The following is a 15541-nucleotide window of genomic DNA, read 5'->3' on the forward strand; positions in this document are numbered from 1 at the left end:
GAGGCAGTTTTCCCCAGTTTCAGAAATAAAACCAGATGCCTGATATCCCTCAGGATGAGTGTCTGTGTCTCTGGAGGCTAAGAGAAGGGGTGAGGTCTTACTGGGCTTTGGCTAGGCTCCCTAGGGGCCCCTATAACACCCCTCCATCCTTCCACATACACTTCACAGCAAACCTGGTCCTCATTGTGCCACCTCTTGCCAGTGTTGATGACACTGCCAGGCCAGAGTGACCACATCAGGTTGGACACCAGACCAGGTCCTGGAATAACCCCCACCTTAGACATATACACATCCTCCCCTGTGGGCTGGCCAAGCTGAGAAAAGTCACAGCCACCTGGTATCCAGGCCAGAGAGAAAAGGAGCAGGGAGAGCTGACGAGGAATACTGTCTTGGTGGCAGGCCCTACTTCATAGAAAGGTAGACAGTAGCACCTGCCTGCCTCAGATCCCCCCTTACTTGGCAAAAGAGGCTCCCTCAGGGGTTCTGCTGGAGGAGGCAAGATAAGGGTAAGAAGCTTTACTTCTCTGCTCGCCAAGACCCTACATTCCACCTCCAACCTCAATCAGTTCTCCCAGTACTTTGTCCCCAGCATTCCACAACTCATGGGCACACCCACCCTCACCCTAAAACTACCCAGCAAAAGTTTCTGCCTGTTTGGCAGTGAGGAAGTGCTTCAGCCCAGATCCTGAAAGAGGAATTGAAAGTAGAGTAAGAGTATAGGCCCACCTGGACTGGGAAGGAGCCACTTAACCACAAACTTCTCCCTTGTAGGAAGTTAAAAGAGGTGGTGGTGGGGACATGAGACCACCAGCCACCTTTCTCAGCGATCTCAGTGTCCCCATCTCCCTCAGGGTTAGGTTTTCTGGTAGATGCATTAAAAAATCCATGTAGTCTAGGAGCACGCCCGCCGTCCTGATCAAGGGGTCTATTTCCTTTATCTGCTACACCAATAGGTCTACCCAGAGAACGCAGTCCAAAGGGTACCCTCCCACTGCAGTAGGCTGCCCCCTCCCCCACCCTGGGAGGCCGGCGGCCTTCTGGTGTTGGGCTATTTCTGGGTGTGGAGGGGGAGGGGAACGGTAAGAGGGACAGGGAACTGGGGCTCTAGGGCTGGAAGCTGCTGATAGTCTTCCCAATCCCTATCCCCTGGTTAGAAGGAACTCCGCTCCTTTTTGAACAACCGCCCTCACCCCGCAGTCCCTTAGCCTTTAACCTGCAGAGCCGTGATTAGGACCTGGCCAACTCATCCTTGGCAGAGCCCCCCCACCCCACCCCCTCAGCTCTGGGAAAAAACGGGGTTTTGAGGGGAGAGAGTGAGGGTTATCAACGAGTTACAAGGTCCTGAGGAAGGTGATTCAGGCTGCACCCGATTGAAGAGAGGGCCGGAAGCGGGTGGTGCCCGAAGCCCAGAGGATAGCAAAGGTCCCGGGAAACGGGGGTTCATGGCTCCTAGCGCCGCACGGGGAGCGCATCCCTGGAGCGGGGATGCAGAGTTGGGGAGAAGTGGTAGTCCCATCCAGGTTTGGGTGCCCTGGGAGGGCGTTCACTCAGTGTAGCCAGTGCTCCAGGGCAGGCGGCGGCCCCTGTCCGGAGGGCTTTGCACAGCCCAGCACGCGTGGTCGTCCGCGCATCGCAGGCCCCCGGGACTCAGCTGCAGAAAGGTCGGTCTGGAGAAGCTCGCTGGAGCCTCTACGGTCTTCGCTGACGCCCAGCTCTCGCTCCCTGGCCTCGCTGGAGGGCTTTTGGGCGTTTCTGTAGCAGCGGCCAGTGGCGCGGAGGTCATGCTGGGCAGGTCTGGGGATTTGGTGCGCAGAGGTGAAGCACCCCCGGAGCTCACCAGGTGAGCCACGGCAGAGCGCACCAGTTTTAGCCTGGTGCTTCTTGGCCCCTCCCTCGGCTGTGGCCCCGCCTCTCTCAGGCCCAGACCCTAGGGCTCAGCGTGGGCGGTGCTTACCCCTGTTGGTCCTTTGAGGCCATTGGCTCCCTGCCTGGTTGGGACTGTGCGGGGCAGAACTTCCCCTAGCTCTAGGCCACCCCGGGAACCGCCCCACTGGCTCCCTATCTCTTCTCCATCTCATTCTGTCTTCGTCCTGCCGCAGTTTCTTAGAGGGAGATGGGTTTGTTGTGGGAAAGATCTGAGAGAAGGAAATTTTACTTCAGTCGTGCTGTAGGAGAGACATCAAATAGACCTTCCCTATTGTGATGAGGGTCGGGGAGGCTGTCTCCCCACTCCTGGTTCAGGGTGGTCAGGCTGCCTTCAGGGCAACGAAGCTGATGACCTCAGATTGAAACAGCTGCTTCAGGGCCGCTGGGTGTGAAACAGCTGGTGTGACAACACCTCTGGAGCTACTGGAGTGAGAGTGAGAGCAGTGAGCTGGTGCAGAGTGGAGGCAATGGTAACCATGCAGGTCACAGCTGATCACCTTGGATCAGAGAGCCGGGGTAAATTCCTGAGCTCTTGATGGTACTGTTATCTCTGAAGGCCACTTCCACGTGTGGGAGAGCGGTTGCCACTCCTACCCCACTTACTTTCTCAGAACCTTCCCCGTACACTCAGATTTAGACGTCTCATCAGTTAATAAGGATAACAACGTAACATAACAAATAAATACCATTTATAGAAGACCTACTGGGCAGTAGGCCTTTTACAAAGCACGTTCTATACACCAATTTATCACTCCCGTTTTACAAATGAGACGGGACTGGATGTACCTGTCATTTAATATGGTGTGCCACAAGAGATCATATGGCCATTGAGAGATTCATAACCACGTCAGTCTCCTGATACCAAAACCCGGTTCTGACTTGAGGATCAAGTTAATTTCTCTGAATCAGGGAGGGAGAGTTAGGGAGAAGATGACAGCAGTTAGAGGGATGAGGTTCCTCCTCTGCCTTCCTCCTCTTTGCGCAGAGGTTGGGGAGTCCTGGAATGCTGGGCAAGTTCTCTGCCGCCAGGGGGAGACAGAGGCCAGGTTAAACTCCTGCCTGGGCGGATTAAAAGCCCACTTGCTCCAGGACTGAAACTAGACCAAGTACCAGGTGGGATGCTTATTCTTTCTGCTTTCTGCCTCCTGGGGGAAGGTGGTACTGACCTGACCTGGGAAGAGCTCTATTCCTACACACGGTATCAGGGAATAGATCATTTTAGGTCCCAGGTACACCCACCCAACACACAGTTCAAATGAGGTCAAGGTCTTGGTGACCTAATGCAAGTTGGGCTAGCCATCACCGGACACTGGAATCAAGTTCATTATAGGGACCCTACCTCTGGGCTCTGTCCACTGAGTGCTTCCTGAAAATAGCATACTCTGTCCCCCAGGCTAAACTGTGCTCCCAGAAGCGGTGGCTTTCCTAGCCTACAATAGTCACTCAGGTGTATGGATTTGCTGTAATTATGCCTGAGATTTGGGCAGAAAGCCAGATCAAATGAAGTCACAAGAGGGAGAAAACATCAGACCCCACAGAGCAGCAAAGACAGGGACAAAGATCACGCTGCTGCTTGTTATGGGTGTTCTCCTTCTGTTTGAGGAAAAATGGGAATCAGCTCACTGATAAATGACATAACATCACTGCCAGGTCAAAGACTGAAGAAAATATGACTCCTAGCTATTTTTATTATTCAATGTTTCTGGGACAGTTTACTTATCACTTCTCACTGTCACACAGCTCCTTATTCCCTGCTCTTCCCAGCATCTATGGAGTGGCTGCAAAAATAGGCCACAGAGCTAGGGCCTGGAGACCCCTTGCTTCTGTACCAGATGATCCCCAGGGAAGTTGGCAGCATCTGTGGGCTGTTGCACAGCACTCCAGCCTACCCAGACCCTAAGACTTTCATCTCCCTGAGCCACCCACCCATTCCTGACACGATCGCACCTCCTCCATCCTCAGACTGTCCCAGACCTGGTAATGCAGTCATCGCCCCTACCCATCCCAAGGTGGCAGAAGGTGAGAGGAGAAAAGTAGCAGGCTGGGAAGAAGCAAATCGGTGGGATGTTTTCCTTAGTTCAGATTGATAATGTCTAGCCATAAAGGGGGACTGGAGAGCCTCAAGGCAGGCCCCTTTTTCACAGTCCACATGCAGGGGTTCAGGGCCTATTATTTTTATTATTTGGTGTTTCAGGGATAGTTTGCTTACCATTTCTTCCTCCTTGCCTTTTCCCTCCACATTACCCCAACCCCAGAGCCCTATTACAGTAAGAGGTATGTCCTTCATATGAAGAGAAAAACTCACATAATCTCTTTGCCTTTATTTTCCTAGTACTTTTCACATACAAAACATAACCTTACAAAGAATTTTACTATTGCCAGGCATAGTGGTGCATGCCTGTAATCCCAGTGGCTTGGAAGGAAAATGGCAAGTTGGAGGCCAGCCCCAGCAATTTAACAAGGCCCTAAGCAACTTAATGAGACCCTGTCTCAAAGTAAAAAAATTAAAAAGGACTAGGGATGTATCTCAGTGGTAAAGCACCCCTAGGTCCAATCTCCAGTACCTAAATAAATAAATCTACAGTGGAAATTATATTACAATTTTTTTTTCTGATGCAGACACTGGGTCCCAGAATTTGGTTCCCAAGTTGAGACTCACACCCATCATCCATAGGGACCATTCACCAGGCTATTATAGCCCTCCTGCCTGTCACTAAGGGTACCATTTCTGGGGTAGAAATATTGCCTTCCAGATATCATGTCCAGTCATACATAAAACTAGACCACTTGTTATTGTTCCTCAGGTCAATGAGGTGCATTACCATTATTTTTTTTCAGTCTTTTTTGTCTCTTTGCTTCTGATTTTTTTCTGTAGTGTCTAACCTGTTGCTCTTCCTATCCAATGTCCTTGTCAACTCAGCTATTATAGTTTTCATTCCTAAAAGTTCCATTTGAATTTTTATACTATTCTTTCTCTCATCTTTATGTTCTTCTTGACCTAATTAAGCAAAGGAAACATATTTATGATAGCTATTATAATATTTGTGACTGCTATATACATTATTTTTGTCATTTGAGGGTCTATATTTTTCCTGCAGTTTTGGAGATCAAACCAAAGGGTACTGCATCACTGTTTCATCCCCAGCCCTTTACATTTAGAGGTAGGGGGTTGCTGAAGTGTCAAGGTGGGCTCAAACTTGTGATCCTCCTGCTTTGGGCCCTGGAGTCACTGGGATGACAGGCGTGCACCACCATGCCCATTTATGGGGATCTATTTTTATGGACCAATTTTCATCTTTGGGCAAAATCAACCAATCAACCAATCTTGATTGGTTGCTGTCATAGTGAATTTTTTGCCTTGTTTTGGACCTTGCTGGCTTGCTGCATTTTGTTGTACTCCTTTAAAAACTGTTGGTTTGTTACTGGTAGATAGTTAAGTTACTTGTGAGTTAGTTTCATCCTTAGAAGAGTATTTTATTGGGGTCCTTGAGAAGCCTTTATTCCAGGACTTATTTAGCCATACTTTAAAAATTAGGCCTGTGCATGGCTGTCTGGAAAGAAGTTGAATGGCACACAGCCTGGTGTCACCTTTGCATATTGTTGGTTTTCTAGCTCCTAGGAAGGGGTGGTCCTACTGATCTCGGAGTCCTCAATTTTGTGAGATTGCTGAGCTTTCTTTGGGTTTCTTCTCCACTGTACCCTGAAACACTGTCCGGGAAGTCAGTGGATGCAATCACAGGTCTTACTCCATTTGTTTCATTTTGTTCTGGGCTCTCTATTGCTCTGTGGTTACCCCACTGGGGCAGATTCAGTCCCCATCCCAAGTGGATTTGGATGTCAAAGTGAATGTCGCCACACATGGACCTAGAGGGTATGAAAACTTTTATTGCTCACACAATAAGACTTTCTGGGGATGAGCACAGCAGGCTAGTGCTAAAGCTCTTGGGATAACTTGAGCAAGAGGAGGAGTGAATGACCTTGGTATTTAATGTGGTTGGAACCAGGGTAAAGATTCCTTCACATAAACCATGTTTTGTTTTTCCAGTGGAGATCAAACCAAGGGCCTCCCACATACTAAGAAAGCACTTTTCCATTGAGCTACATCCCCAGACTGAGCCATGTTTTGAACTGCCCCTGCTGGTCCCAAGGAAGGAAGCATGTGTCCTTTGGGGTTTGCTTAGATGGATCAAAAAAGGAGAGAGAATGAATGGGGATTAAAAGTTGTTAGCAGTCAAACATCAAACTCTTTTTGCAGTTGACCTGCACTGTTACCCAGGGTCTTAAAATAGTTATTTTATATATTTAGTCTCTTTTTCTAGGTTTTTTTTTAGCATTAAGTCAATTGACATAGCAGTTAATTCTTCACAAAGGAAGCAGAAGTTTTCTGTGTTGCAATAAAACCTGGGTTTGCAGTGATGTGCTTATCCAGGCCAGGAGACTGGGGCATACGTTATTTTAAATGGTTGACATTATAGAGCCTGGAGTAGGTGTTGCGCAGATCAGAGGCCCAGGTGAGGTAGGCCTTCTCATGGGAGGTCTCCAATCTACCTCTGGCAGGGAAGGCAAAGAGAGCTCATTGATTTCCTGAAACTCCTCATAGAAAAGGCTTTATACAAGTCTAGGTATGTGTTCAACATTTGCAAAATACTTGGCCATTGTCAAAGCAATTCCATATACTTAGTCTCCTTTACCCTCTAGAACAAATGGAAGGGAGGATGGGTAGAGGGTAGGGGAAGTGCTTTGTTCTTGGGTACATTAAAAATGACAACTGCATCTTAGTTGACAGGCCAGTGGAAATGGAGGAGAAGAGAGAGTCCTGACCCAGGAGAAGAGATGGAAAAGACTGGCAAAACTAGTGATCCAGAGTGAGTGTCAGCACACAATTTTCTTTGATATGATTCCATTCTTCTGATAATACATATCTATTAAGCATCTGGACCCAGACCCTGGTGCTCAGCACTTAGCTGGCCGGATCTTAGGGATAGCTGTAAACTTGAGCCTTGTAAAAACCAGACTAGGACTTTATGTCTCCAAAGAACAAGGCACCCAGGATATCCATTCAGCAAGTGACTCTTTCTCTGTACCCCAATTTCCAGGGCCTTCTGGGCTGGGCTCCTACCAAGTCTTTGACTAATAGCTTGTCTCCCCCTGATACCTCAGATCCCAGCTCACCTCCTCTCCCTGAGACGTCAAAGTGGTGCAGGGGTGGAGGCTAGAGGGTGGAAGGGAAGTTGTCTCACATTGATAGAGCTGCTCTCCAGGCAGAGAAAGCAATGTGAAGGGAGAAGAGAGCAGTGATAAAGAGACTAAGGGTCAGAGAGGATCCAAACAGCCTACCCTACAATTCATATTGTCCAGAGTCATACTTTCCCCCTGCATTGTCTCTTCACAGGTAACAGGCACACATTAAATAACTATTGTCATGTTTTTTTCTGTTTTGTGAACTGAACACAGGCCTATCTATGAGTAGGAGATTCCTCATGTACATGTGTGAGGGAAGGAAGGTCTGACTTGGGAGGATGCGTGTGTGGCAAGCGGCTGTGTGCAGATGGAGGTCCGTGGGGCTCTGTTTTTTTTCTGTGGGCTAAGAAGTCTGCATTTCAAGCATGTGGTAGTGTGTTCTGTGGCCCAACTATTCAAGAGGCCAAGGCAGGAGGATGGCTTGTGCCCAGGCATTCAAGACCAGTTAGTGACACTGGTCTCAAAAAACAAAAACCAAACAGCTTAAAATGTTCAGTCTTATTGTAGAGGTCTCCAGATAAGTGTGGGCAGATCTATCAGAGGGGGTTCCTCAGGGGTTGTCTGGCAGCAGTACCCACCCCTTACAGCAAAAATAGTTCTTGGGCTCCCATTGTTATGCCTCTATCAATCCCTAGTGACCTGTTAAAAGACTTCGAAGTAGAAACTTCAGATTGGGAACCTCACTTACCATTCACATCTTTTAACATGGTGGACTTGACCCTGAAGACCATGTCTGTCTGTGAGTGCTAATTAGCCTCTAGAGAGGAGGGAGGAGAGAATAAAACACAGACCCAGATCTGTAGAAGGCCAGAAAAATGCTGCTGAGGCAACGGGGAAAGGGAGTTACTCCCCAAATTCTGTAAAATAACCTCAAGGATCCACATGCTTCATGAAGGTGAGGAAGACTAGTGGTGAACAGTTACAGAAGGATCTGGGCCCAGAGAGGAGTAAGTAGGAAGAGAGGCGGAGCCCAGCTGGGGATATCCCTGTACAAAGAGGCTCAGGGAGTGGCCTGGGCTGCACTGTACTCACACAGAGAGGACAGAGGCCCCACAAAATGGGAAGCACTAGCCACTGCAAATGGAGGGCACTGCAGTCCTCACCCCTAACCTTTCTTACCTATATCTATTAACTAACCACAGCCACTTCTGTCTGAAGTCCTACTTTATTAGGAAGAAAAAAATAGCACCAGGAACATTCGCAAATACTAGGCTTATTTAATTCTAACACTGTCAATAGTAAGTAGGGAATTAGGTAATAAGACCTCCACTTTAGAGATAAGCATTTTTTTAAACCAAGGATTGAAACCAGGGGCATGAGACAAGAAAATTGAACACCAAAAAGTTATGTCTGGGAGCTAGGGAGATAGCTCAGTTGTTAGAGTGCTTGCCTCAAGTTCACAAGGCCCTGGGCTGAATCCCCAGCAACACACACACACACACACACACACAAAAGTAATGGCTGGGGTCATGGTTCAGTAATTGAGCACTTGCCTAGCATGTGCGAAGCACTTGGTTCAATTCTCAGCACCACATGTAAATAAATAAAATAAAGGCCCATTGACAATTTTTAAAAAAACGTCATGCCTGGTCGGGCATGGGGGGGCACTCCTGTAATCACAGGAACTTAGGAGGCTGAGGCAGGAGCATCACAGGTTCAAAGCCAGCCACAGCAAATTAGCGAGGCCCTAAGCAACTTAGTGAGAACCTGACTCAAACTAAAAAATAAAAAATAAAATGAGCTGGGAATGTTGCTCAGTGGTTAAGTGTCCCCTGGGTTCAATCCAACAACAAAAATCATGCCTGGAAGTCATGCTTGGAAGTCATGCCTGAGTCTGGCTCCTAACGGTGAATTAGCCTGCTTCTATGTTAGTCATCTTTCTATTATTGTAATAAAATACCTGAGATAATTAAGTTATAAAGAAAGAATGTTTATTTTGAGGGTTTCATTCTATAGTGGCTCTCTATTGTTTTGTGGCTGTGGTGAGGAAGTACATCATGGTAGAAGTGCATGGCAGAACAAACCTATACACCTTATGGTTGGGAAGAAAAAGAGAAAGAAAGAGGAAGGGGCCAGGTTCCCACTATCCCTTTTGAGGGCATTTTCCCAGTGACCTAAAAACCTCCCCTCAGTCCCCAACTCCTAAAGGCTCCACTGCTTCCCATATTATCTTGCTGACCACCAGTCCTTTAACAGTAACACGTGGCTCTCTGGAGGTCATTTAACTCAAACTACAGCAACTTCTATCTTTTGGGTTTTGAAAGTTTAGTTTGTTACTATTCAATTATTCAATCTTCATTTCCCCCTGGTTTCCAGGTAAAGCATGCTTACTGAAAGGCATTTTTAAAATACTGAAAGTTACAAAGAAGTATATAAAAATCATTTGTAATCTGTAGTGATTTCTATTTTCTTCTTTATACTTTTAATAATTATTAAAGATAGATACTGTTAGGAATGTTTTCAGTTGAAATACAACTTGATCACCAAAACAAAGATAAAAGGTATTTTTAAAATAGAGATTTGTTTTACTTATGTAATAGAAAGGCTGTAGGTAAATAGCTGCTGCTGCTGCTGATTTAATGGCTTGGGAACAAATCAACATGTTGAAAATGCTTTTGGTTTTTGCCTCATACTTAATAAATAACTGTTGAAGCAACTCCAAAAATCATTGTCACGTTCAAGTGTAGTAAGAAGAAGGAGGAAGCACTGCCATGAATTTTCCTTTTCTTTGGTACTTTCCAGAGATACTTGACAGGCTTCTGTTTATAACCTACTGGCCAACAGTGGATCATGAAGCCACTTTAAGTGTGTTAAGGAGAAAGGGTTGGTTAGGGGAGTTGCTTACCTATCAATGATGTCTATCATAGATTGACCAGGTCTGATTCACATCCACCTCTGAAACCCAGTCACATGGACTGAAAATGATGGAGGAAAATGTGATACTTTAAGCATAAAAGGAAAAGGGATGCAAGGGAGGCAAAGATGAAAGATAATGAAAATTACATTTTATATCACACTTACTGCACAACAAATCACTCCCAAACTCAGTGGCTTAAAACAAGCACTTATGATTTCTCACACCTCTGTGGATCCATTGAGCAGTTACTCTGTTCTTGAAAGTGAACTAATAGTGGCTACTATGGACTATTGTATCTGTCAGCTTTGTGTTACCAAGAGAAATGCCTGAGGCAATTAATTTTATAAAGAGAAAATATTTATTTTGCCCACAGTTTGGGAGATTCAAGGTCCAAAGAGCCTAGCAGAGTCTTGATCAGGGGTGCACTTGGACTTAATCCATCTCATGGCAAGGATGGCAATCATGGTAAATGAATGCTGGAGTAAAAGGATCACATGTCTGATAGGAGCTGAGAGAGAGAAGGGACATGTGAGGTCCCACAGTCCCTTTCAAAGGCACAACCTCAATGGCCTAAGGACTTTCCATAGGCCCCACCCCTGAACAGCACTATCCTGGGGACCAAATTTTTTTTTGTGTGTTTGTGGTGCTGGGGATTGAGTCCAGGGCCTTGTGCATCCGAAGCAAGCACTCTGCCAACTGAGCTATATTTCCAGCCCTCCAAGCTTTTAAATATAGAACTTTGGGGGACATTCAACATCCACAATATAGTGATTGAGTACCTGCTACTTAAATTCTTCCTTACATTTTCCCCCTCTCCAACTCCCAGAATCTATGAGCAAGTTTGGAAGGATTTGTATTCTAGGACAGATTACATTCAAAGGTAGTTAGCAATTCTTGGCCATTCAGCATTAGGTGCTGTACATGGAGTGTTTATAAATTTTCACCCTGACCCTGGGAGGCTAGAAGCATATCTATTTGAAGCCCATTTTTTTCATGACATAATTGCCAGTGTATAACAAGTTAACAAATGAGGCATTGGGCTAATATTGTATTCTAGATGGTTAACTTAATGTGAGTGGAACAAGATTTATTTTGTATCAAAATAAAGAATGTCAGCTGTTGTTGAATATTGTTATTGATTTTGTTTCAGAGGAAAATCTCCACTATTATATGAAACTTCTGAAATTAAGATAGATAATTAAAAAGGATCCTCTAATTACAAGGTTTATAATATGGCTATGATTTACAACTATTTATTTGTGGAATCAGAATTTTTGTTCTGGGTAACCAAAATAAAATTAATAAACAGGATACATGGGGTTGCAACTATTAATCACCATCTCAATTTCAAACTTTGTATTTATGAAAGCAACCTCCTGATTATTATAATTATTAAGATGTTAATATTAGAAATTTTAACTTATAAAATGTATTTATCCATATAAACATCATTTTAATCTGTTTTAGATATTGAACTTCTGCATAAAATTGGATTTTGGAAAAAGTTGTTCTGTTCTCCGCTTATGTCACATGATCTCACAAAAACCCTGAGTAGTCAAGATATGATTATTACTCTCACTTTACAAATAAGGACCAGACAGTTTAACTGATTGGTCCAAGATAAAACAAACAAACAAGCAGGTGGCAATGCTGGAATTGGAAACCAGTTCTTCCAACTGCAAATTCCAACATCTTTCCATTGAACCAAGCTGCTCTGGCTCTTCTCATTTCCAAGCTCTTAGGAATAATTATAGCTGGTCCTCACCCAAAGAGCTCTCAAATCCGCCATTGGCAAAATGGTCCCTTTGAGTGGAGGGTGGAAAGATGCAAAATCAGCAGAGGAAGAATAGCTTCTGGGCCCTGAGAATTCTCCCCAGGCCCATCAAGGCTATTTAGGATGTGTTAACAGGTTTTCTCCTGAACCTAGCAAACCCAATATTCCATCCAGAACTCTGCAGGGGTAAACTCTGAGGCATTTCCATCCTGCCAGGAGCTGACTGGGAGGGAGAGGAACCCGGACTACTCTCAAGCAATTCCGCAAACACTGCTCATCCTCGCTTTGGATAAGTGTCCTGAGGCTGCTGGAGAGAAACTATAAGGAGAAACCTCTTTTCCAGGGTGGGGCATTAATGCTTCTTTTGGTTTCAGAGGTTGGCATTGAGGTAGGAAGATATAACTTTGGTCCCATGAGCTCTTTGAAATTTGCACACTACTTATCTTCCAGGGTGAGAACCATTAGATGAGTGACCAGCCACTCCCACACACGTTTATGACGTCCAGCCATTGCCAGGGAATTATTTGTGGGTAGTAATTAATTGGTACCCGCTGCCCCTGATGATTCCTCTTCCAGAGCCTGGGGCCCCTTGGCTGGGGGAGCGAACCGAGCAGCAGCACTCACAGCCCCAGGTCTCCCAGCACTCGCTAAACCTTTCCGCTTTCCTTCAGCCCCCTCCCACTTTGCCTCTGTGGCCTCACCACTGTTGGCAGTTAAATGTCACCTCTTTCTGGCCCTGAAGCAAAAACCCAGAAAGCCGCACCTCCTCTCCAAACCAACTAGCTGTCCATTAATACTCTCCTTCCCTTGGTGCTTCCTTCCCCCAGCATCTCTCTACTTTCCCACCAAATGCAGATGCAAGGTTTTTGCATAATCACCTCCCCCACTGCCACCTTCGAAGGGACCAGAGGGAAGCAGTCCCTGGATGTCCCCCCCACCCCCCCTGCCTGCTGTTACAAATTGGAATTCACGCTTGGAATAAGAAGCTCTAGTATTTACGGAGCACTGTTCTGACACTTTACTGATATTAACTCACTATCACAATCATGAATTAGCCACCATTATTAGCCTAATTTACAGATTGAAGAAACTGAGGCACACAGAGTTTAAGTAACTTGCTCATCTTGTTTAGAAAGTGATAGTCAGTATTCAAACCCAGGTTGTCTGATGTGTACCCTCCTCTCTCCTTCCTCCTCTCCTCCCCCTCCCCTTCCTCCTCATTCCCTCCCCCTCCTCCTCATCCCCTCCCCCTCCTCCCCTTCCCCTCCCCCTTCTTCACCTCTTCTCATTCTCTCCTTTTTTGTTCTTCACTTTTATAAGGATTTAAACAGATAGAATAGCATAATGAATCCCCACACCCATCACCTCAATTTAACAACTGTTACTGCCATACTTTTCATCTATTTTGTAAATTCTCTGATAAACAAGGATTTTTTAAAAATAGTATTTCTTCAATATCACAATCACAGCCAACTACATAAACAATTTCTTTATATTGCCTAATATTCAGTCCATGTTCAGTTTGGGTTTTTTTTCCTGGTTTATAAAAATACAGTTCTTATATTTAAATGGATATGCAAAGTTCACACATTGCCCTTGGTCCACCTGCATCTCTTAAGTCTTTTTTAATCTATAACAGTCCCCCGCCCCCAGTTATTCCCTAAAGCAACTAACTTGTAGAAGAGACTTAGTCTTTTATCCTATATTATTTCTCACATTATGAATTTGCCTAATTGTATTCTCATGGTACTGTAAACCAGCCATTAGACCTGGAGTGCTGGTTTATGTAGTACACACTGCTGATGTGTCTCCATTCCTCTGGGAATTCATTTCTACAGGTCAAAGGTTAGCATCATGCTGCCAAAGGGCCATTTCCTCAATTTGAAGCCCACTTACCTGTACTTGGGGTAAGTCAGGAAGGAAGGAAAAGGAATATCATTGGGAACAACAAGATAAATACTTCATTGACTTTTATTTTTATTCAAACTGAGTTGGTATCCCAGTAACCTCCAAAAGTGGCAAATTATAGCTTTTCATAAATAGAATCTATTGTACCCTTAGAGTTTATATTTTTGACATTTTACTTCATTGCTGTCATTGTTTTTGATGCTCCTATTTCCCAGCTTTGGCTTGACGGAGCCCCACCAAGTTGACTGCTATGTCATTTTTTGTTTTTTGGTACTAGGTGTTGAATCCAGGGGCACTTAACCACTCAGCCACATCCCTAGTCCTTTTGAATATTTTATTTAGAGACAGGGCCTTCCTGAGTTCCTTAGGGTCTTGCCTAGTTGCTGAGGGTGGCTTTAAACTCAGGATCCTCCCGTCTCAGCCTCCTGAGCCTCTGGGATTTGAAGCATGCACCACCATGCCCAGCTTGCTGTGTCCTTTTGACATTACCTCAAAGGCTTCAAGAGCTTGATTTTAGACAGGACAAGAAGACCCAGATTTTCTTGAACATTTCCAGTTCCACCTGGAATAAACCATTTCTAGGAACAGCCCTGGGTGTTTGAAAATACAACGTTAACAGTAGCAGTTTTTGTTGCTACCAACTCGTCACCACTTCTGGATCTTTTAGTAATCAGAGATGAGGAATACATATTTCTTAGAAAGAAAAATATAGATTCTGAGTTCATACTGTTATTTCCAACTCCAAATAAATAGGACAGAATTTGCACTTTGGAATTGGGGTGTAGCTCAGTGATAGAGTACTTGCCCAGCACAAGTTAGCTCCTGGGTTTTTTCCCCCAGAAATACCAAAAAGGAAAAAAATATTTTTTACTCCTTTGGTTTTAATATTTGTATCCTGTTTGATTCCCGTGTCTTGTCTCTTATCCTGAAAATTTTAGATTTTAGAAACATGAATATAATGACTTGTGTGCTTTATTCTATTACATGTACATGTGTGTACACACGTGTGTATGTGTTTGTATATGTGCACACCTACACATGTATCCATAGATACACACATTAGTGTGGGAGACTGCATTAGTGGCTTTAATTCTTCACTCTTTTCTACAACTATACTCTTTTTCATATGTCTTTTTCAGTCTCTCACTTAAAAAGTTCATTTTGTTTTACCACCTCTTGAGTCCGGGCTGGGCTTGTGCAGAGCTTTGGTTAATATAATGAAACAAAATTGATAATGTGCCTGCTCCAAGTCCAGACATCCAAGTTCCTTGGCCACTTCTATGTATTCACTTATACCTGAGAAAACACCTGAGCAAACCTAATCTTCAATAGATTGATGTGAAACAGAGCTGAGTAACCCCCCGCCAGTCATTCCAGCAAGACTAACCTAGATCACCCATCATCTAGTTGTTCCTTCTGTTGTTAGTATTTAGAACATAAGCAATCCTATGTATGTATTCCTATTTCCCTGTCTATTATATTCATAGGGTAGTGGTAATGAAGTACCACAAACAAATTGGCTTAAAAAAACCAGAAATTTATTCTTTCACTGTTCTGGAGGCTTAAAGTTCAGAGTTGGTAGGTGACACACCACATTCTCTATGAAGGTTCCAGGAAGAATCGTTGCTTGCCTTTTCCTAGTTTCTGGTGGTTGCTGGAAACCATCTTGGTTTTGTAACTCAATTATCCCAATCTCTGCCTCCATCATTCCATGGCCTTTGACATAGTTTCTGTGTCTAAATTTTCCTCTTCTTATAAGGAATTATAAATTATTGGATTCAGGGCCCATTCTAGTCCAGCATGACCTCATCTTAACTTTATTATATCTACAAAAA

At 44.6% G+C, this 15541-nt stretch overlaps 1 protein-coding gene across 1 annotated transcript in view; it reads right to left on the minus strand.

Annotated features, from left to right (window-relative positions):
* Positions 1 to 15541, minus strand: part of LOC144252568 (protein phosphatase 1J-like) — a 135049-nt gene that overhangs the window by 3785 nt on the left and 115723 nt on the right. The window contains exons 2-3 of the mRNA XM_077794810.1: positions 1548 to 1927; positions 102 to 213 (exon numbers count right to left, since the gene is read on the minus strand). Of these exons, the coding sequence (XP_077650936.1) occupies positions 102 to 213; positions 1548 to 1927 (492 nt within the window). The remainder of the gene's footprint in view (positions 1 to 101; positions 214 to 1547; positions 1928 to 15541) is intronic.

Source organism: Urocitellus parryii, unplaced genomic scaffold (assembly GCF_045843805.1).
Source record: "Urocitellus parryii isolate mUroPar1 unplaced genomic scaffold, mUroPar1.hap1 Scaffold_48, whole genome shotgun sequence".
Lineage (NCBI taxonomy): Eukaryota > Metazoa > Chordata > Mammalia > Rodentia > Sciuridae > Urocitellus > Urocitellus parryii.